General features: G+C 49.1%; 1 protein-coding gene across 5 annotated transcripts in view; it reads left to right on the top strand.

The window, feature by feature from the left end:
- The window catches only part of LOC134995703 (oocyte zinc finger protein XlCOF7.1-like), a 68122-nt gene that overhangs the window by 5282 nt on the left and 38866 nt on the right, over positions 1-23974 (top strand). For all 5 annotated transcript variants that reach the window (XM_063951127.1, XM_063951124.1, XM_063951125.1 and 2 more), the window contains exons 9-11: positions 15761-15861; positions 16021-16090; positions 22020-22094. In XM_063951127.1, the coding sequence (XP_063807197.1) occupies positions 15761-15861; positions 16021-16090; positions 22020-22094 (246 nt within the window). The remainder of the gene's footprint in view (positions 1-15760; positions 15862-16020; positions 16091-22019; positions 22095-23974) is intronic.

Here is a 23974-nt window from a genome sequence, read left to right as displayed (position 1 = left end):
GACGCTCTGGGGATATAATATTGCTGTATGGGGAGAAGTATTTATATTACTGGAGATGTGGCTTATATGTGACGTTACATACATGGGAGGGAAGAGCAGCTTATCTCAGCGCTATAACATGGAACACATGACAAGATACTGAGACAGTTGTACATCACAGCTGCCATCTTTACCATGCAGTGACACGTCTCTTCATTCTGATGTCACCGCGCTGCACACAGAGGTTTAGGAACCTGGTGACCCCAACTAGACACCTTCTGTATAACCAGCCGCACTGACTGCTGGGGGTGCCCTCTATACCGGAGACCATTCCCAGCGCTGCAGGTCTCTGTTGTGTGTCTGACGTCTGCATTTCTCTATCGTCCTAGTGGATGCTGGGGTTCCTGAAAGGACCATGGGGGAATAGCGGCTCCGCAGGAGACAGGGCACAAAAAGTAAAGCTTTAGGATCAGGTGGTGTGCACTGGCTCCTCCCCCTATGACCCTCCTCCAAGCCTCAGTTAGATTTTTGTGCCCGGCCGAGAAGGGTGCAATCTAGGTGGCTCTCCTAAAGAGCTGCTTAGAAAAGTTTAGCTTAGGTTTTTTATTTTACAGTGAGTCCTGCTGGCAACAGGATCACTGCAACGAGGGACTTAGGGGAGAAGAAGTGAACTCACCTGCGTGCAGGATGGATTGGCTTCTTTGGCTACTGGACATTAGCTCCAGAGGGACGATCACAGGTACAGCCTGGATGGTCACCGGAGCCTCGCCGCCGGCCCCCTTGCAGATGCTGAAACGAGAAGAGGTCCAGAATCGGCGGCAGAAGACTCCTCAGTCTTCTTAAGGTAGCGCACAGCACTGCAGCTGTGCGCCATTTCCTCTCAGCACACTTCACACGGCAGTCACTGAGGGTGCAGGGCGCTGGGAGGGGGGCGCCCTGGGAGGCAAATGAAAACCTTTTTTGGCTAAAAATACCTCACATATAGCCTCCAGGGGCTATATGGAGATATTTAACCCCTGCCAGAATCCATTAAAGAGCGGGAGACGAGGCCGCCGAAAAAGGGGCGGGGCCTATCTCCTCAGCACACAGCGCCATTTTCCCTCACAGAAAGGCTGGAGGGAAGGCTCCCAGGCTCTCCCCTGCACTGCACTACAGAAACAGGGTTAAAACAGAGAGGGGGGGCACTAATTTGGCGTTAGAAATATATAAAAGATGCTATAAGGGAAAACACTTATATAAGGTTGTCCCTATATAATTATAGCGTTTTTGGTGTGTGCTGGCAAACTCTCCCTCTGTCTCTCCAAAGGGCTAGTGGGTCCTGTCCTCTATCAGAGCATTCCCTGTGTGTGTGCTGTGTGTCGGTACGTGTGTGTCGACACGTATGAGGACGATGTTGGTGAGGAGGCGGAGCAATTGCCTGTAATGGTGATGTCACTCTCTAGGGAGTCGACACCGGAATGGATGGCTTATTTAGGGAATTACGTGATAATGTCAACACGCTGCAAGGTCGGTTGACGACATGAGACGGCCGACAAACAATTAGTACCGGTCCAGACGTCTCAGAAACACCGTCGGGGGTTTTAAAACGCCCGTTTACTTTAGTCGGTCGACACGGACACGGACACTGAATCCAGTGTCGACGGTGAATAAACAAACGTATTCCTTATTAGGGCCACACGTTAAGGGCAATGAAGGAGGTGTTACATATTTCTGATACTACAAGTACCACAAAAGAGGGTATTATGTGGGATGTGAAAAAACTACCGTAGTTTTTCCTGAATCAGATAAATTAAATGAAGTGTGTGATGATGCGTGGGTTCCCCCCGATAGAAAATTATGGGCGGTATACCCTTTCCCGCCAGAAGTTAGGGCGCGTTGGGAAACACCCCTTAGGGTGGATAAGGCGCTCACACGCTTATCAAAACAAGTGGCGGTACCGTCTATAGATAGGGCCGTCCTCAAGGAGCCAGCTGACAGGAGGCTGGAAAATATCATAAAAAGTATATACACACATACTGGTGTTATACTGCGACCAGCGATCGCCTCAGCCTGGATGTGCAGAGCTGGGGTGGCTTGGTCGGATTCCCTGACTAAAAATATTGATACCCTTGACAGGGACAGTATTTTATTGACTATAGAGCATTTAAAGGATGCATTTTCTATATATGCGAGATGCACAGAGGGATATTTGCACTCTGGCATCAAGAGTAAGTGCGATGTCCATATCTGCCAGAAGATGTTTATGGACACGACAGTGGTCAGGTGATGCAGATTCCAAACGGCACAAAGGTGTATTGCCGTATAAAGGAAGAGGAGTTATTTGGGGTCGGTCCATCGGACCTGGTGGCCACGGCAACTGCTGGAAAATCCACCGTTTTTACCCTAAGTCACATCTCTGCAGAAAAAGACACCGTCTTTTCAGTCTCAGTCCTTTCGTCCCTATAAGAGTCATATCTGCCCAGGGATAGAGGAAAGGGAAGAAGACTGCAGCAGGCAGCCCATTCCCAGGAACAGAAGCGTTCCACCGCTTCTGCCAAGCTCTCAGCATGACGCTGGGACCGTACAGGACCCCTGGATCCTACATGTAGTATCCCAGGGGTACAGATTGGAATGTCGAGACGTTTCCCCTTCGCAGGCTCCTGAAGTCTGGTTTACCAAGGTCTCCCTCCGACAAGGAGGCAGTATGGGAAACAATTCACAAGCTGTATTCCCAGCAGGTGATAATCAAATTACCCCTCCTACAACAAGAAAAGGGGTATTATTCCACATTATATTGTGGTACTGAAGCCAGAAGGCTAGGTGAGACCTATTCTAAATCTAAAAAAATTTGAACACTTACAAAGGTTCAAATCAAGATGGAGTCACTCAGAGCAGTGATAACGAACCAGGAAGAAGGGGACTATATAGTGTCCCGAGACATCAGGGAGGCTTACCTCCATGTCCAAAATTTGCTCTTCTCACTAAGGGTACCTCAGGTTCGTGGTACAGAACTGTCACTATCAGTTTCAGACGCTGCCGTTTGGATTGTCCACGGCACCCCGGGTCTTTACCAAGGTAATGGCCGAAATGATGATTCTTCTTCGAAGAAAAGGCGTCTTAATTATCCCTTACTTGGACGATCTCCTGATAAGGGCAAAGTCCAGGGAACAGTTGGAGGTCGGAGTAGCACTATCTCGGATACTGCTACAACAGCACGGGTGGATTCTAAATATTCCAAAATCGCAGCTGATCCCGACGACAAGTCTGCTGTGCCTAGGGATGATTCTGGACACAGTCCAGAAAAAGGTGTTTTCTCCCGGAAGAGAAAGCCAGGGAGTTATCCGAGCTAGTCAGGAACCTCCTAAAATCAGTGCATCATTGCACAAGGGTCCTGGTAAAGATGGTGACTTCCTACGAAGCAATTCCATTCGTCAGATTTCACGCAAGAATTTTTCAGTGGGATCTGCTGGACAAATGGTCCGGATCGCATCTTCAGATGCATCAGCGGATAACCCTATATCCAAGGACAAGGGTGTCTCTCCTGTGGTGGTTACAGAGTGCTCATCTTCTAGAGGGCCGCAGATTCGGCATTCAGGATTGGATGCTGGTGACCACGGAGGCCAGCCCGAGAGGCTGGGGAGCAGTCACACAAGGAAAAAATTTCCAGGGAGTGTGATCAAGTCTGGAGACTTTTCTCCACATAAATATACTGGAGCTAAGGGTAAATTTATAATACTCTAAGCTTAGCAAGACCTCTGCTTCAAGGTCAGCCGGTATTGATCCAGTGGGAAAAACATCACGGCAGTCGCCCACGTAAATAGACAGGGCGGCACAAGAAGCAGGAGGGCAATGGCAAAAACTGCAAGGACTTTTCGCTGGGCGGAAAATCATGTGATAGCACTGTCAGCAGTGTTTCATTCCGGGAATGGAAACTGGGAAGCAGACTTCCTCAGCAGGCACGACCTCCACCCGGCAGAATGGAAACTTCATCGGGAAGTTTTCCACATGATTGTAAACCGTTGGGAAATACCAAAGGTGGACATGATGGCGTCCCGTCTGAACAAAAAACGGGACAGGTATTGCGCCAGGTTAAGAGACCCTCAGGCAATAGCTGTGGACGTTCTGGTAACACCATGGATGTACCAGTCGGTGTATGTGTTCCATCCTCTGCTTCTCATACCTAAGGTACTGAGACTTATAAGACGTAGAGGAGTAAGAACTATACTCATGGCTCCGGATTGGCCAAGAAGGACTTGGTACCTGGAACTTCAAGAGATGCTCACAGAGGACTTATGGCCTCTGCCGCTAAGAAGGGACTTGTTTCAGCAAGTACCATGTCTGTTCCAAGACTTACCGCAGCTGCGTTTGACGGCATGGCGGTGGAACGCCGGATCCTAAGGGAAAAAGGCATTCCGGAAGAGGTCATTCCTACCCTGGTCAAAGCCAGAAAGGAGGTGACCGCACAACATTATCACCACATGTGGCAAAAATATGTTGCGTGGTGTGAGGCCAGAAAGGCCCCACGAAGAAATGTCAACTCGGTCGATTCCTGCATTTCCTGCAAACAGGAGTGTCTATGGGCCTCAAATTGGGGTCCATTAAGGTTCAAATTTCGGCCCTGTCGATTTTCTTCCAGAAAGAAGTGGCTTCAGTTCCTGAAGTCCAGAAGTTTGTCAAGGGAGTATTGCATATACAACCCCCTTTTGTGCCTCCAGTGGCACTGTGGGATCTCAACGTAGTTCTGGGATTCCTCAAATCACATTGGTTTAAAACCAGTCAAATCTGTGGATTTGAAGCATCTCACATGAAAAGTGACCATGCTCTTGGCCCTGGCCTGGACCAGGCGAGTGTCAAATTGGTGGTTTTTTTCTCAAAAAAGCCCATATCTGGTTGTCCATTTGGACAGGGCAGAGCTGCGGACTCGTCCCCAGTTCTCTCCCTAAGGTGGTGTCGGTGTTTCACCTGAACCAGCTTATTTTGGTGCCTTGCGCCTACTAGGGACTTGGAGGACTCCAGGTTGCTAGATGTTGTCAGGGCCCTGTAAATATAGGTTGCAGGACGGCTGGAGTCAGGAAAACTGACTTGCTGTTATCCTGTATGCACCCAACAAACTGGGTGCTCTTGCTTCTAAGCAGACGATTGCTCGTTGGATTTGTAATACAATTCAGCTTGCACATTCTGTGGCAGGCCTGCCACAGCCAAAATATGTAAATGCCCATTCCACAAGGAAGGTGGGCTTATCTTGGGCGGCTGCCCGAGGGGTCTCGGCTTTACAACTTTGCCGAGCGGCTATTTAGTCAGGGGCAAACACGTTGGTAAAATCCTACAAATTTGATACCCTGGCTAAGGAGGACCTGGAGTTCTCTCATTCGGTGCTGCAGAGTCATCCGCACTCTCCCGCCCGTTTGGGAGCTTTGGTATTATCCCCATGGTCCTTTCAGGAACCCCAGCATCCACTAGGACGATAGAGAAAATAAGAATTTACTTACCGATAATTCTATTTCTCGGAGTCCGTAGTGGATGCTGGGCGCCCATCCCAAGTGCGGATTATCTGCAATACTTGTACATAGTTACAAAAATCGGGTTATTATTGTTATGAGCCATCTTTTCAGAGGCTCCGCTGTTATCATACTGTTAACTGGGTTCAGATCACAGGTTGTACAGTGTGATTGGTGTGGCTGGTATGAGTCTTACCCGGGATTCAAAATCCTTCCTTATTGTGTACGCTCGTCCGGGCACAGTATCCTAACTGAGGCTTGGAGGAGGGTCATAGGGGGAGGAGCCAGTGCACACCACCTGATCCTAAAGCTTTACTTTTTGTGCCCTGTCTCCTGCGGAGCCGCTATTCCCCCATGGTCCTTTCAGGAACCCCAGCATCCACTACGGACTCCGAGAAATAGAATTATCGGTAAGTAAATTCTTATTATTAATTAGCTTTATAATGTAATGATTTGTAATTAATAATAGTAGTGATAGCTTTTGTTGCCATAAGCACAGCTGGGCCAATTCCCCAGTACACAAGCCAGAAGACATTACATACATGTACACGTAACATATTACACACAGTGACTGATTCAGGTGCGGCTCAGTTTGGTGACGTATCTTGTGTGTGATCTCCGGTGTGTAATGGACACAAGTAGTGCACTGCAGGGATGTACACAATCAGTCACATCTCCCTTGTGGCACAGGTCAGTGAGGGCTGTGAGGATACCGGGTGTTAGATCCGGAGTTTGCTAAGTGTGCCCGGATCCTTAGGTTAGGCAGTCACACAGGAGCGGAGGAGAGGGGGTACAATGGCACCTTTACTGCACATATAACACACCCACAACCAGTGCAATACTACAACCTGTAACACATGAGATAACATGCCTGGGTATTACCATTCTCATTAATGTACCTGACCAGAGGCAGCACAGTCCTGTATCTCGCCATGTAGCAGGGAGAGACCAGATTGTAATCCTGTAGTAAGGGGCAGTATTCAGGCCCCCTGCTCAGATCTCTGCTGTTTACTGTGCCGGATATCTGCTGCCACTCTGTAGTGTTCACTCTAGGAATTTTTTAGGGCAGGGTGCTGATCACGGGTAGGGCACATTTTTCATTCGGGAGGGCACATTTTTCGTTCGGGAGGGCACATTTTTCAATTAGAAGGGCAAAATTAGGTAAATACTATAATGCTTGGTCCTCCCATTCCCACATGATAAAGAATGGGCAGTGCGCGCCAAAGGCGAAAATTTAGGGGCGTTGTTTTTGTGGGGTTAGGGGCATGGCCACATAATAGTGGCAATTCACATTACACCACACAATAGTGCAGCTAATACACACTGCACCAGGTAGAACCTCCTATACACACTGCGACAGGTAGAGCACGTTATACATATTGCGCCAGGCAGAGCACATTCTACACTTTGCGCCAGGCAGAGCACGTTATACACATTGCGCCAGGTAGAGAGCACTGAGACACACTGCACCAGGTAGAGAGCACTGAGACACACTGCACCAGGTAGAGAGCACCGAGAAACATTGCACCAGGTAGAGAGCACTGAGAAACATTGCACCAGGTAGAGAGCACCGAGAAACATTGCACCAGGTAGAGAGCACCGAGAAACATTGCACCAGGTAGAGAGCACCGAGAAACATTGCACCAGGTAGAGAGCACTGAGAAACATTGCACCAGGTAGAGAGCACCGAGAAACATTGCACCAGGTAGAGAGCACCGAGAAACATTGCACCAGGTAGAGAGCACCGAGAAACATTGCACCAGGTAGAGAGCACCGAGAAACATTGCACCAGGTAGAGAGCACCGAGAAACATTGCACCAGGTAGAGAGCACCGAGAAACATTGCACCAGGTAGAGAGCACCGAGAAACATTGCACCAGGTAGAGAGCACCGAGAAACATTGCACCAGGTAGAGAGCACCGAGAAACATTGCACCAGGTAGAGAGCACTGAGAAACATTGCACCAGGTAGAGAGCACCGAGAAACATTGCACCAGGTAGAGAGCACCGAGAAACATTGCACCAGGTAGAGAGCACCGAGAAACATTGCACCAGGTAGAGAGCACCGAGAAACATTGCACCAGGTAGAGAGCACCGAGAAACATTGCACCAGGTAGAAAGCACTGAGACACATTGGAGGAGGAGGAGGGGGGGGGGGGGGGTAGATGGTTCCGCACACACATAAGACAAGGGGTAGTGGGGCCACACACAGGGGGTTGGGGGGGGCAGGAGGGCACAAGGTGTCACACACACGGGGGGGGGGGGGGCGCACAAACCAGGGTGAGGGGGGTAAAGTGTGCCACACACAAAGGCTGGGGGTAAATGGGGTCACATGCAGGGGGTGGGGGCAGGATATGGCAATGCATTAAAATACATGTTCATTACTTTGTGTGTATCTACTTACTCACACTCTGGCAGCTGAGGGTCACACTCCGGTAGATGGGTACGCTGGCCAGTGGCACTGGCTGGTGGGAGATGGGGGCTGCCCGCGGGTGTCTGGCCATGCACACAGAGAGGAGGGAGGGCTGGGTTTGCCTCGGCGGGAGAGGCAAACCCAGCCCTCCTGCCTCTCGCAGAGGAGGGGAGATGCGGCGGCTGACAACTAAGGACGGACGAGGTGGGCGGGCGGGACGGACGAGGTGGGCGGGACAGATGGGGCGGTACAGACGGGGCGGGCCGCGGAGGTCTCTGTCTCTCATGCAGGGAGACAGTGTGACTGTGATTAAGCACACTGGATTACTGCAGTAATGTGTCCGGTGGCTTGGCGGGGTCCGGCGGGCAGCAAAGTGCGGGGCGGGAGGGCGCACACAAATGGGCAGGGCGGCATTCAGGTGTCTAAAAAAGGGGCAGGGCGCAGCGCCCTGTGAAAGACACCTAGAGTGAACACTAACTCGGCTTACCTACCTGTCCGTTCCTCCCTCTGGGTTTCCTACATCTTCTTCCTCACTGCAAACTCAGTGCTCCAGGGAAGGGGGCAATAAATAAAACCAGAAGGTATCACTGACCTGGTTTGGGAGTGTTGTGGACTCGGGGCTTCTTCCGATGACCGGGAAGAGGAACCGCCACTGGGTCGTAGTAGAGATGGCCGGATGTAGGTCTTCCTCATGCAGAACTAAGACGGCAGGCGGGAGGCCCAGAGGAATTCTTGTAGGTCTCCTGTAAGACAAGACTTGTAGAAATAATGAAGGCTGGGGTACTGAGATATTGGAGACACTGTGGTATTGAAGGCACTGAGGTACTGGGAGTACAGGGAGTGCTGGGAGACCCTTGGAGGCACGGAGGTGTTTGGAGGCACGGAGGTGCTTGGAGGCACGGAGGTGTTTGGAGACACCGAGGTGTTTGGAGGGACGAGGTGCTTGGAGGCACGAGGTGCTTGGAGACACGGAGGTAACTGGAGGCACGGAGGTGCTTTGAGGCGCGGAGGTGCTTGGAGGCACGGGGTGCTTGGAGGCACGAGGTGCTTGGAGGCACGGAGGTGCTTGGAGGCACGGAGGTAACTGGAGGCACGGAGGTAACTGGAGGCACGGAGGTAACTGGAGGCACGGAGGTGCTTGAGGCGCGGAGGTGCTTGGAGGCACGAGGTGCTTGGAGGCACGAGGTGCTTGGAGGCACGGAGGTGCTTGGAGGCACGGAGGTGCTTGGAGGCACGAGGTGCTTGGAGACACGGAGGTAACTGGAGGCACGGAGGTGCTTGTAGGCACAGGATGCTTGGAAGCACAGGTTGCTTGTAGGCACAGGATGCTTGGAAGCACAGGTTGCTTGTAGGCACAGGATGCTTGGAAGCACAGGTTGCTTGTAGGCACAGGATGCTTGGAAGCACAGGTTGCTTGTAGGCACAGGATGCTTGGAAGCACAGGATGCTTGCAGGGACAGGATGCTTGGAAGCACAGGATGCTTGCAGGGACAGGATGCTTGGAAGCACAGGATGCTTGCAGGGACGAGGGAGCTCTGGATCATAGCTTCCACAGGAGAAACGAAGATACTCAGGCATCGGATCTCTGCCTGGTATCTGATTTTAAATTCCCCGCCCTAGCCTGATTGGCGGAGCAGGCAGGTGACGTCAGACCTGCTCCGCCTCCTTGCCCTTGCTTGTGATGGCGGCGCCCTTGCTTCCGGGAAGCCGCCGGAGAGCAGCGCCGACCCGCCGCTGAAGCCGGAGACTGACAGGGGAAGAGAGGCGCCGGGCAGACCAGGCCACCCGCAGGGACAAGCGCGGTCGCCGCTGCCCGAGGTTCGTGACAGTACCCCCTCCTCCAGGAGTGGCCCCTGGACACTTCCCGGGCTTAGTCGGATGTCTGGAGTGGAAGATCCGAATCAGACGAGGAGCCGTTACTTCAGTAGCCCCAATCCAACTTCTCTCCTCAGGTCCATAACCCTTCCAGTCCACCAAGTACTGTAATTTTTTATGAAGATAACGAGAGTCCAGAATAGCTTTGATTTCAAACTCCGCTCCAGCTTCTGCCACTACGGACGTTGGCCTTGGGAGTGCTGAGTGGAATCGATTCAGTATGAGGGGACGGAGTAGAGAAACATGGAAGGCGTTAGGTATGCGAAGATGGGCAGGCAAACCCAGTTTACAGACCACAGGATTTAAGACTTGTAGCACAGGGTAAGGACCGATGAACCTTGGAGCGAATTTCATGGTGGGCACCTTCAACCGGAGATTCCGTGTGGACAGCCATACCCTGTCCCCAACTTTATATTGAGGTGCGGCTTGCCGTTTCTTATCTGCAAAGAACTTGTACCGAACAGAAACCTGCTTAAGATTAGCATGAACCTTTCTCCAAATTTGTCCAAAGTGTCGTAGAGTGGACGCTACAGCAGGAACCTCTATTATCGGAAGGCTTGGAAATTCCGGAACACGGGGATGGAACCCGTAGTTGACGAAAAATGGTGATTCCCCAGTGGAAGAATGAAACAAATGGTTATGGGCAAACTCCGCCCAAGGCAACAACTCCACCCAGTTGTCCTGTGAAGGAGAGAGATACAACCGAAGAAAAGTCTCTAGATCTTGATTGACTCGTTCCGTTTGTCCATTTGTTTGGGGATGATAAGCCGACGAAAACTTAAGTTTAATGTGTAGAGTTGAACAAAGGGCTTTCCAAAACCTGGCGGTGAACTGTACTCCACGGTCAGAAACAATCTCTTGTGGCAACCCATGCAAACGAAAATGTTCTCGGATAAACAATAGAGCCAGTTTCGGTGCTGTCGGAAGACCAGTCAAGGGCACAAAGTGTGCCATCTTCGAAAAACGGTCAACGATAACCCAAACGGTGTTGCAACCCTTGGAACAGGGCAAGTCAGTGATGAAGTCCATGGAAATGTGAGTCCAGGGTCTCACAGGGATAGGCAGAGGACGAAGTAACCCTGCAGGAGGCAGACGAGGAGATTTATGTTGTGTACATTGGGGACATGAATTAACGCAATCTTGTACATCCTTCCTCATGGTGTTCCACCAGTAAGACCTTTGCAGAAACTTGTACATCTTCTGAGCGCCGGGATGACCGGAAAACTTGGAGTTATGGACCCACCGTAGTATTCCTGGGCGGAATCTAGCTGGTACGGACATTCTTCCAGGAGGAGGAGCTGGAGTAGTTAAAGCAGCAGAGACAGAAACTGGATTCAGAATTAAACCCCGCTCCGGAGGTTCATCCTCGTCTGTGGGAACCTGTGAACGGGAAAGCGCATCTGCTTTAATATTGAGAGTCCCGGCACGGTACTTGATAATGAACGAGAATCGGGAAAAGAAAAGTGCCCATCTCGCCTGGCGAGGATTCAAACATTGTGCGGATTTGATGTACAGTAAATTCTTGTGATCCGTGTAGATGGTAAACACATGTTTAGCCCCTTCTAGAAGATATCTCCATTCTTCCAAGGCAGATTTGATTGCCAAGAGTTCCTGGTCTCCAATAGAGTAATTTCGTTCGGCTGGAGAGAATTTACGAGAGTGGAAGCCACACGGATGTAATTTCTTATCAGAGGAATGCTGGGAGAGGACAGCCCCCACCCCGACTGAAGATGCATCAACTTCTAAGAAGAAGGGTTCCTCGAAATTTGGTTGTTGGAGAACTGGAGCCGTCGTGAAAGCTAACTTTAAGCGAGAAAAAGCTACAATGGCTTCCGGAGGCCACAAACTAGGATTAGAACCCTTTCTCGTCAGGGCAGTAATGGGTGCAACAATGGTGGAGAAACCTTTAATGAATTTCCTGTAGTAGTTCGCAAAGCCCAGGAACCTTTGTATTGCTTTCAGGGAAAGAGGCTGAGTCCAATCACGAATGGCCGACAACTTTTCCGGATCCATGCGAAGCTCCGTCCCCGAGATGACATAACCGAGGAACGGAATAGATGTTACTTCAAAGGTACATTTGGAAAGCTTGGCGTAGAGATGATTCTCTTGTAAACGGTGTAGCACCTCTTTGACTTGAGTCCTGTGTTCGACAAGATTCTTGGAAAAAATCAGTATGTCGTCCAGATATACCACAACGCTCTGATACAGCATATCACGAAAGATTTCGTTGACGAATCCCTGGAAAACCGCGGGAGCATTACTAAGACCAAACGGCATCACCAAGTATTCGTAATGCCCATCTCGGGTATTAAAGGCAGTCTTCCATTCATCCCCCTCTCGGATGCGTATAAGATTATAAGCTCCTCTCAAGTCGAGTTTTGAAAAAATGCGGGCACCACGAACCCTATCAAATAACTCTGTGATTAGTGGCAAGGGGTATTTATTCTTAATAGTAATGTCGTTTAGGCCGCGGTAGTCGATGCATGGTCTCAACCCCCCGTCCTTTTTCTTCACGAAAAAGAAGCCTGCACCAGCAGGGGAGGAAGAGGGGCGAATGAATCCCTTGAGCATATTGGACTTAATATACTCCGACATGGCTTGAGTCTCGGGAAGAGACAGAGGATATGTGCGACCACGAGGTGGCGTCTTCCCTGGGACAAGGTCAATAGGGCAGTCCCAAGGCCTGTGAGGTGGTAACAGGTCAGCAGCTTGTTCCGAAAATACGTCCTTGTACCCTTGATATGCCTCCGGAATGTGCTCTTCATCCGTTTTGGAGGTAACACGGAGCGGACAAACAGGAGTAAGACAATTAGTGTGACAAAAGGAACTCCAGGACAGAATTTGTGACGACTTCCAATCGATGTGGGGGTTATGACTTTTCAGCCAAGGCATTCCAAGAACCAGATCATGGGGCATTTCTGGGATTACCAAGAGTTCCAAATCTTCCTGATGTAGAGCCCCGACCCGCAGCTTAACTGGCCCCGTGCGCCACATTATGAGACCTTTGGAAATTCTAGTCCCGTTGATAGCCGTCAGTGAAATTGGCCGCTCGATAGGCCGTAACTTTAAACCCAAACTTTGGGCACAGAAGGAAGAAACGAAGTTCCCTGCAGCTCCGGAATCCAATAGGGCTTCACAAGACCTGGAGACTGAATTGGAGACTAGAGTTACTGGAAGCAAGCAGTCCGAAGTTGGAGAAGCTTTTGTCGTAACTCCCAGCTTGACTCCTCCGGAACAAGCTAGGTCTGCCCGTTTCCCGGACGGACTTTACAAGATTTAAGAAAATGATCTGCGGCTCCACAGTAAAGGCAGAGTTTACCCTCACGACGACGCTGTCGTTCTTCCGGAGACAGTCGGGAGCGGTTAATTTGCATGGGCTCATCTGAGCTAGGTGAGGCCACCGGCCTAGGAGTAGGATTCCGGAACCTGGAACGATCCGAACGGTTACGTTCTCTTCCACGCTCCTGCATCCGAAGATCCACCTTGACGCAAAGGGAAATCAAATCTTCTAATGGATCCGGCAGATCTCTAGTAACCAGCTCGTCTTTCAGCCGGTCGGAAAGACCGTTCCAGAAGGCAGCTCTCAGGGCATCATTATTCCAGCGTAGTTCGGAAGCAATGGTCTGGAAATGAACCACGTACTGGCCCACGGAACGGGCGCCCTGCCGAACACGGAGCAAATCGGAAGAAGCAGTGGTCATTCTGCCGGGCTCGTCGAAAATCCTTCGAAAGGACGAGATGAAGTTGGTGTAGTTGGAAACCATGGGATCAGATCGTTCCCATAATGGAGACACCCAATCCAAAGCAGAACCTTCCAACAGAGAAATAATATATGCTACCTTGGACCGGTCTGTAGGAAAGTTGTGTGCAAGTAGCTCGAAATGTACCTCGCACTGGTTCAAGAAACCACGACAATTTTTGGGATTCCCATTATAGCGGGACGGAGTAGGCAACTGAAGGCGTGGAGTGACACCGGCCGATGGTTGAACATTGCTGGCAACGGCAACTGGTGCGACTGCTGGAACAGGAGCCGGAATTACTGAGGCCAGAGACGCCTGAATCTGATCCAGACGCCCGGACAACTGCTGGAGGTACTGCATCACCTGACCTTGTGCTGCTTCCTGACTTTGCACTCGAGAAGCCAGGTTCTGGATGGCACTAGAGTCCGTGTTCCGATCCCCCGAGTCCATGAGGCCTGAGTATACTATCACTGACCTGGTTTGGGAGTGTTGTGGACTCGGGGCTTCTTCCGATGACCGGGAAGAGGAACCGCCACTGGGTCGTAGTAGAGATGGCCGGATGTAGGTCTTCCTCATGCAGAACTAAGACGGCAGGCGGGAGGCCCAGAGGAATTCTTGTAGGTCTCCTGTAAGACAAGACTTGTAGAAATAATGAAGGCTGGGGTACTGAGATATTGGAGACACTGTGGTATTGAAGGCACTGAGGTACTGGGAGTACAGGGAGTGCTGGGAGACCCTTGGAGGCACGGAGGTGTTTGGAGGCACGGAGGTGCTTGGAGGCACGGAGGTGTTTGGAGACACCGAGGTGTTTGGAGGGACGAGGTGCTTGGAGGCACGAGGTGCTTGGAGACACGGAGGTAACTGGAGGCACGGAGGTGCTTTGAGGCGCGGAGGTGCTTGGAGGCACGGGGTGCTTGGAGGCACGAGGTGCTTGGAGGCACGGAGGTGCTTGGAGGCACGGAGGTAACTGGAGGCACGGAGGTAACTGGAGGCACGGAGGTAACTGGAGGCACGGAGGTGCTTGAGGCGCGGAGGTGCTTGGAGGCACGAGGTGCTTGGAGGCACGAGGTGCTTGGAGGCACGGAGGTGCTTGGAGGCACGGAGGTGCTTGGAGGCACGAGGTGCTTGGAGACACGGAGGTAACTGGAGGCACGGAGGTGCTTGTAGGCACAGGATGCTTGGAAGCACAGGTTGCTTGTAGGCACAGGATGCTTGGAAGCACAGGTTGCTTGTAGGCACAGGATGCTTGGAAGCACAGGTTGCTTGTAGGCACAGGATGCTTGGAAGCACAGGTTGCTTGTAGGCACAGGATGCTTGGAAGCACAGGATGCTTGCAGGGACAGGATGCTTGGAAGCACAGGATGCTTGCAGGGACAGGATGCTTGGAAGCACAGGATGCTTGCAGGGACGAGGGAGCTCTGGATCATAGCTTCCACAGGAGAAACGAAGATACTCAGGCATCGGATCTCTGCCTGGTATCTGATTTTAAATTCCCCGCCCTAGCCTGATTGGCGGAGCAGGCAGGTGACGTCAGACCTGCTCCGCCTCCTTGCCCTTGCTTGTGATGGCGGCGCCCTTGCTTCCGGGAAGCCGCCGGAGAGCAGCGCCGACCCGCCGCTGAAGCCGGAGACTGACAGGGGAAGAGAGGCGCCGGGCAGACCAGGCCACCCGCAGGGACAAGCGCGGTCGCCGCTGCCCGAGGTTCGTGACAGAAGGTGCTCCCTCTCTGTCCTCCCATCTGCCTCGCGTTCTACAGACCTGACTCCCCAAACATGAAGTCAAATAGGGAGCAGGCCCTGGGTCCCTTGTGTGCCCCGACTCAGTTGCCTCCTGCTGACGTGTGTCTGCCACACCTGCACAGTCCAGTCATATTTCTAATTCATCCATCCAGAGAACATTCAGAGCCCAGTGGTGTCCTCTGCATCCATAGTTCCAGTAAGAGATCAGTAGTGTAATCCCCGGGTAACACATGAGACATCACAAATATTCCCCACCCATAGTCTCAGTGTAATGTAGTCCTGTGGAAGTAGCGTTAGGGGTAGTAGTACAATACCCCCTCCCCTGGTCTCATCACAGTAAGTATAACAATCTACATTTCCCCGTCGCTGCTGACTGCGGCGCTGCAGGAGAATGGACCATTAGCAGTGATCGGGATAAGGTTTTATTTGCAGGACTTTGGTTCTATGTTACTCCACCATATCCGTCACTATAATGTGTGTGTATCAGCTGAGGTCTTCTTCTGCGTTATCATTTATACATCTGTGTCTATCCCCCACAGGTGGGTGTAACCCTACACACCCCGCAGACCCATGTGACACCCCTCTCTATACTCCGGGGTGTATGGGAGAAGAGAACAGGATGATCAGCCAGGATTATCAGGTAGAGGAACCTGCTCTGACCTCTCCCAGCTCCTCACATGTCTCACATTGCAGGATCTTGTGTTATTCCCATGTCCCCGCCCTGTGTGTGACTCCTATAGAGATGTCCCGTGTAACGTGTGGGTGGGACACGTATGTGACACATGTTCTTGTATGACAGGCTGTGCCAGGAGACGGGATGTGTTACCAGCAATGTAAAGAAGAGGACGTTCCTGCTGAGATCAGATCAGGTGAGAGAGACAGACATACAGACAGTACTGTCATACAGGTGATATGTACAGAGGTCTCTGTATATGCAGGGTCTGGAAGCCTCTGGACACCAGTTACGGGCGCCACATACAGTAAGTGTGAGTGTCTGCAATCTGATCGTATTACGGGATAGTAACTAGATCAGCGAATGCTGCGGGGGGGGGGAGAGAGAGAGTTGGTAAGTGTCTCCAGCACAGGTAACCATATTGTAGTTATCACAGCAGCCTCGGTGGTGTTAAATCCATTCCTCTTACATCTAATCTGGGACACACACTAGTCTTAACCATAGGTTAGTGGGCTGGTACAGGAACATGGCACTAAAAAGCCACCTCCGCCCTCCTACTGCCCAGATAACCCCAGTGTACTCCACCTAGCCTCAGTTCTTGTTTTAGTGCATAGGAGTCAGGCACGAGGGTAATTGGCTTAGGTCTACTGCACCTCAGGCCCTGTTAGCGGGGCTCAGGTGTCCAGGAGCAGGATATAGCTAGATAAGGGATCTCATTAGGCCCTGCTACTAGCTCCTATAATATAGTCACCGTATCACTGTCTGGAGAGTGTCCATGACTCTACCTACATATAGTGTGGAAAGAGGAGCCGCTTACTCAGATGCAGTCACAGCCTACCTGAGAGAGTAACGCTGGACTGTGAATCTATTCCTCATTCCCGGTACCTGGCGCCATCTGATGTGCGCTTCTGTGACCGGTGGACTCTGCAGGAGAAACTTCAGTCTCCGCAGACCGATTTACACACCTGGGAGTGATTCTGAGCAACAAAGGCCCCAACACTTCCTCCCAGGCATGCATTGCACCTAGCCCCGTCCCTCCCCCAGCTTACATAGGTGAGCTTCAGCCTCCGCTGACCGATTTACACACCTGGGAGTGATTCTGAGCTACAAAGGCCCCAACACTTCCTCCCAGGCATGCATTGCACCTAGCCCCGTACCTCCCCCAGCTTACATAGGTGGGCTTCAGCCTCCGCAGACCAATTTACACACCTGGGAGTGATTCTGAGCTACAAAGGCCCCAACACTTCCTCCCAGGCATGCAATGCACCTAGCCCCGTACCTCCCCCAGCTTACATAGGTGGGCTTCAGCCGGAGGAGACGCTGAGGCATCAAGACACGCGGAGGCTCCCAGTATAACAGCCACGGGCTGGGGGAACTTTAGCTAGTAATACAGCGGGCAGAGTAGTTGGCATGGGATTGTGATTATGGGGTTAAAGCCTGGCCGGAGGTTGATAAGATATTTATCACAGGCATGATAAATGGGGATTATTAACTACGTGGTAGCTGTTAACCCTACGGTGATTTCTGTTGCTAATCAGTTATGTCTACAGACTATCTGATAACTGTATATAAATGTGTACACTAAATGCTGCTGATCCATTAGGGGGGAGTATAAAGTGTTCCTTATTAACCCTACGGTTTGAGCATATGTGTGCACTGGTTAAAGGCAGCAGTAACGGATTAACCATTTGTGGGGATTATTAGAATGTTGGGAGTTTATATTATTCAGTTATTGTACTTGAGTTGTTTGAACGCACTGCTTACCATTCCTGTGTGTTTTCTGAATTTGACCAATATTTAGTAAATCTGCAATTAGTACTGCTTAGAGCAGTGATGGCTAACCTTGACACTCCAGCTGTTGTTGAACTACACATCCCAGCATGCCCTGCTACAATTTTGCTATTTGGCCATGCTAAAACTGATGCAGGGCATGCTGGGATGTGTAGTTCAACAACAGCTGGAGTGTCAAGGTTAGCCATCACTGGCTTAGAGTGATTGGAGCAGGTGTACTTTGGAACAGATATTGTTGCTCAGTGTCTGGTGTATATAGCAACATGGCAGGGAAAGTAGAAAAGGCTTCTAAAACATAGTTTAGTACTTCTGTACCATTATTTCTGCATGTTACAAATGCGTAGCAAAATGTGACCAATGTCTCACAGAATCAGGAGTCCTGTGCACGGTATGTGAATCAGATGAGCCTGTGATCCTGGAATGGGCTAAATCCATGGCGCACGCCATTGCAGAACTCTCAAGGTGAGGTCGTCCGTCTGGGAAGAGTGATTCTTCTCTACCTTGTACCCAGAAGGTCCCAAAGATGTTATCTGAGCCTTCAGTTTAACCATTATGGGCCTGTAATATGGATAGGTGCCTTTCTAGAATATCTGAATCTACGGATAGGATTCTGTCATCCTCTGGTTCTATAATAAGCGGTCTAGGTAGGCTTCGGTGGTCTTCCAGGGAGATTCTGATCCCATAGATTCCCTCACAAGAGCAGGGTGAATTTATGGATCCTGATTGGGAAGAAATGTGAGGATGGGAGGAAGATGCATCTCCAAGTATTGGTGTCTGTTATTTGCTAGAAACCGTTAAACAGACACTTAATGTTTAAGAAATTGATGTTTCAGAAGAAGCAATTATCCACTTATCAATCTTCTTCACATTTTCCAGAAACCTTGAAAGAGAATTAGCTCAGACCAGATAGGAAGTCTCATGTTCCCAGAAGGTTCAGATTTTCTTATCCTTCTGCAGATGAAGATGTAAGGGCTTTAAAAATAATAAATAAATGACCATATCAAAATTATAATACTATATATCATTTGCTGTATATGTCATTATGAGATGCCTGGTGCTTTACTTGAAACACACCTAAACGTGTATTAATATAATGGCATTAATCAGTTGCAGGAATACCAGTGCTGAAAGTAGGGTGGTATGGAGTACCATTAAGAAATATGGTACAGCCCATCGCTGGGGCATAATTTATAAGGAATATTTATGTGTGTGGGACATAAAATGATGTCAGTGGCATAACTGTGTGGCATAATATGTAATAGGCCTTACGGTGTGTAGTATAATATGTAAGGTATTACGGGGTGTGGCATAACGTGTAATAAGCATTATGGTGTGTGGCATAACGTGTAATGGGCATTACGGTGTGTGGCATAATGTGTAATGGGCATTACGGTGTGTGGCATAATGTGTAATGGGCATTACGGTGTGTGGCATAATGTGTAATGGGCATTACGGTGTGTGGCATAATGTGTAATGGGCATTACGGTGTGTGGCATAATGTGTAATGGGTGTTACGGTGTCTGGCTTAATGTGTAATGAGAATTACGGTGTGTGGCATAATGTGGCCATGCCCCCTATTGTCATGTCATGTAGCCACTCCCCTAGTTATGTGTGGCCCCTCATGACACGTTACCATGCCCATTTTTACTATCAGTACCACGAAGAAAAAAGTTCTACTTGCACCACTTAGGATTACTGAGTATATCCAAAGCAGTATATACTTCATTCGTATCACAAAATGGAGTCTAAAACTTACATATGTAAGTATACATATGTATCAATATATGTCCCAGATGTCATCATGTGTATCATCACCTGAAAAATATCACTGACAAGTAAGAAGAGAGTTTGGAATACATGTTTGAATACTTTTTTATATTTAGTAGGTAAATAATATGGCTTTTCCTACTACAGGTTGAGTATCCCATATCCAAATATTCCGAAATACGGAATATTCCGAAATACGGACTTTTTTGAGTAAGACTGAGATAGTGAAACCTTTGTTTTTTGTGGGCTCAATGTACACAAACTTTGTTTAATACACAAAGTTATTAAAAATATTGTATTAAATGACCTTCAGGCTGTGTGTATAAGGTGTATATGAAACATAAATGAATTGTGTGAATGTAGACACACTTTTTGTAATGCACAAAGTTATAAAAAATATTGGCTAAAATGACCTTCAGGCTGTGTATATAAGGTGTATATGAAACATAAATGCATTCTGTGCTTAGATTTAGGTCCCATCACCATGATATCTCATTATGGTATGCAATTATTCCAAAATACGGAAAAATCCCATATCCAAAATACCTCTGGTCCCAAGCATTTTGGATAAGGGATACTCAACCTGTATTATGTGTTGTTTTTGTAATTGACGCCTAATTGTGACGTTTGGCCCCGAGAATAATCCTAGGCATAAATTAGGTCTACATGGGGTAGAGGCAGAGATTGTCAGCACTAATAGCTTTAACAGTGACTTGAAGGTATCCGGGCTCTAGGTCAACCATGGAAGGTCAACGGCCATTATGGGGTGTATTCAATGCTTGTCGGATCCTTTCCGACAATGCAGTATTCAATTAGCGGCCAAATCAGACAGAATTTGGCCGTAAACGACAATGCCAATCTGACTTTTTTTTAAAGTCGGATTTACATTGTCGGAAACGGGGTTTAAGTAGCCAATCTACGTGCTTTCCGACAAGTCGGATAAACGGGAGTATGAATGAATAGGTCAAATCTGGATTCGACCTTAAACTTCCGTTAATCTAACAAATCGGGAAATCCAACTTGAATTGAATACACCCCTAGGTCGACCAATAATGGTCAACATGCATTAGGTCAACGTAGACAAAAGGTTGACATGGTTAATAGGTGGACATGTAAAAGGTCGATAGGTTCAAATGGTCGACACAGTTCTTTGAGTTTGTTTGTTTTTAGCATCTTAATCAACTTTTTAATACTTGACCACCCACGTGCACTACGGTTGGCAATAGTAACCTCGCCTTAGGCATGGCAAGTGAATCGGGATAATTGGGCTTCCACATGCTTCGACAGCGAAAATGACACCAACAGATTTAAAAATGTTGTTTATCTTTTTTTATGTTAACCTTTTGTCGACCTAATGCATGTCTGTCATTAGTGGTCGACCTAATGGCTGTAGACCTCTTCCATGTAGATCTTGCTGATCCATACCCAACTTGAAGGTCTCGGAGTATCTTCTTCTGAATTGAGCCAGTATGAACAAGCTGAAGTGCGATATGATACACATAGCAGGCAATTTCCGGCTGTGAACGGACTCTTTACCAACCAATTTGATGCCAAAAGTATATGGGGTATATTCAATTAAAGTTGGATCCATCCCGACATTCATTTGTCGGAATGGATCTGACAAGAGCTATTCAATGCCATCTCAATTCGACTTTAAAAAAAGTCGAATTGAAAAACGGGAGCTGAGACCAGGGAGAGCAGCGCTACAGCAGTCGACATAGCAGCGTAGCCGGAGGATGTGTCGCAGCCGCCGCTGACGGCAGCGTCTACCCGGCTCCAGCAGGTCTCGCTTGCTGGAGCCGGGTGTACGCTGCTGTGAGCGGTGGCTACGCTCTTCCCCGTCTCCTCCTCTTGGCTCCCTCATCTCAATCAGACTGTTTTTAAAGTCTGATTGAGATGGTAAAAAAGGAGGCGGTTTTGGCCCCGTTTTCGACAGAAGCACGCGGATCGGCAGCTATTCCGCCGATCCACGTGCTTTTCGACAAGTCGAATTCCTCGACTTGTCGAATAATTTGGGGTTATATTGAATAGGTCTGAACCCCTTCCGACCTAAAAAAGTCGAAAACTGCCGTCTTTTTGACAGACGGCTTCAATTGAATATACCCCTATATGCCTTAATTACCTGACGAACTGCAACTATTTTCTATTAAAGCATTTTTTCTTATCTGGATCCATGCATACATATTAATTGTGTTAATTGTGAGCTATTGATAATCTGTCCACCTGCCTATCCATGGTTATAGGTATTTTATATTAATAATAAGTTTTTGTTTTTTAGTAAGATTGAATAATAAATATTTTAACTGTATTCAGTCCAGCTTTTTATTAGCGCTCCCATGTCTTTATTATTTTAGTGTTTTTCATAGAAAGTAGAAATCCATTTCCACATTTTGGGGACAGCTGTATTAGTCTGCATACAAGGTATTGATCTTAACCAGCTCCCGCTAAATTTTTTGGATCTTTTGTTGGGCATATGGGAATAATGACTACTACACAGAGACACTGCCCCTTCTGTCTCTGCCTATGTGTGTCTGTGTGTAACACTGTCTGCTTATTGTCATACACAGGAACTGAGGCCGGTGTAGAGCTGGATGCTGGTGATCATCGGGGGCTGCAGGAATTCCTCCCAGAGTCCAGTGCAGGTCAGTGATGCTCGCTCTTCTATAATGTGACATCTATCACATTGCCGGACAGAATGGGAGATCATAGACTGTGCACGGCGGCTGTTCTGGGTGTGAGACGCTCCTGTTGCACCTCGCTGTTCTGTAATATGTTGGGGAGAATAGATGTCTGATCGTCGGGTATGAGAGGGATCAGGCTGCTCCTCTGGTCACATATAATGATGAGAGCCCGTGATTCCGCCTGTAGGGGGCAGTATGTGAGGAGCAAGGACAGATACACAAATGGCTATAGGTGACCTTACAGCAGAGGCTCTCACACTGCTACATGGCATCACTCAGCTGACTGCTACGTTTAGGTGGTTTCTCCAGATCATCCCTAGGACGTCACCCACATAGAAATATTGTCATGGCCCCCTATGGCCAGGAACTCCCCACCAGCCCCTCATCGTGGACTGAGAGCAGGGTGGGGGGTCCATTAGGACATGTAGTAATCTGCAGCCTTACCGCAGGTTGGTGGTGTTTGTACTCCTATTGGCTGTGATGGTGACAGGCACTAAGGGTTCAGCAGTATCATCTGGTACTGTAGGCAGGTCACCCTCCCTATGTGACAGCAGTGGTGTTACATACCCCTGGGCTCTCATTGTGATAGTGCGGACCTGTAAGTGTCCTTCCAGGGAAGTACCGGTAACTAGCGGCAAGAGCATGGACGACTGTAACAGAGAAGAAGGGGTGGGGCGTTCCTATGGAACCAGAGTGTACATAAGGGTTGCTGGGTGTGTCGCCTTTCTCCCTCGCCCCTGGCTGCGCTGTGTAATATGCAGAATGTGCTTTACCTGCAGCCGGCCCTGCAGTAGTAAGTATTGTTATGTGCTGATCAGGGTACCGATTCCTGCTCACAGACGTGACCTCAGACAGGCCCAGCATACACTTCCACATCTGCTGCATATGCGCCTAATTTACGACGTGTCCTCATCGCCTGCCTGTATTTGAACCTGACCTGTAACACCTTCTAGCATGTGTATTGCTGAAAGAGAAGTGCAGACTCCAGTCTTCCTGTTCTCCAGGGAGACTTCATGCCCCATTCCAAGATGGCCACCGAGTTCTCTGCTGCGCATGTGCAGGAGCCCATCTTGGACAGAAGTCCCCTACTTGGCTCCAGAGAGACCTGCGATTACCTGGAATTATTCCAGTGTTCCCACTTGACTAATCAGATCCTACATACACTCACTGGCTGGTGAGTTATATGACACCCTGCTCTGAACCATGAGAACCGGTGTGTAACAGTGAGTACGGCTGTACCTGCTATTAATAAACCAACACCACCGGTGATGTAACTGGGCTGCTCATAGTGTGAGCCATCTGCAGGTGTGTGCCTATATAACTCTGCAATATCAACCCCTGCACACACATCACCAACATATATATGTGCTTAATTGCTTGGCTGCATGTGTGTGTGCGGATTGCAGCTTATCTGAGAACGTCCCTTCCCGTCCACTTTCTACTTCTCCGACCATAAGGGCTGATAGATGCAGAATGCTTGCGGGTGTGCACAGGCACATTTATCTTCATTTGCTTCTGGGGATGAATAGTGAGAGGTCACACATCATACTACATTATGCAAACCGGTGTAATACTTGTCTAGCATTAGGAAGACACCCCTCAGACGAGTTGCTACCCCCAAAAATAAAAAAATATCTTTGTTTACTGTTGAGGCTACTGTATACTTGCATAGAACACTTAGTAAATACTAGAGATAAGTAGCTTTTGTTTTTTTGTTTTTAAATTGAACACACCCAAATTTAGGAGATCCGAGACTCGGCTCAGTTCTTCCCAGCAGGCACGGAGCCCAGTATGAGGCAAAGCGTTAATTTCCCACAGTGACAACACAGACTGCACCTCGT

Source organism: Pseudophryne corroboree, chromosome 2 (assembly GCF_028390025.1).
Source record: "Pseudophryne corroboree isolate aPseCor3 chromosome 2, aPseCor3.hap2, whole genome shotgun sequence".
NCBI lineage: Eukaryota > Metazoa > Chordata > Amphibia > Anura > Myobatrachidae > Pseudophryne > Pseudophryne corroboree.
This window is presented reverse-complemented; position numbering and strand designations above follow the sequence as displayed.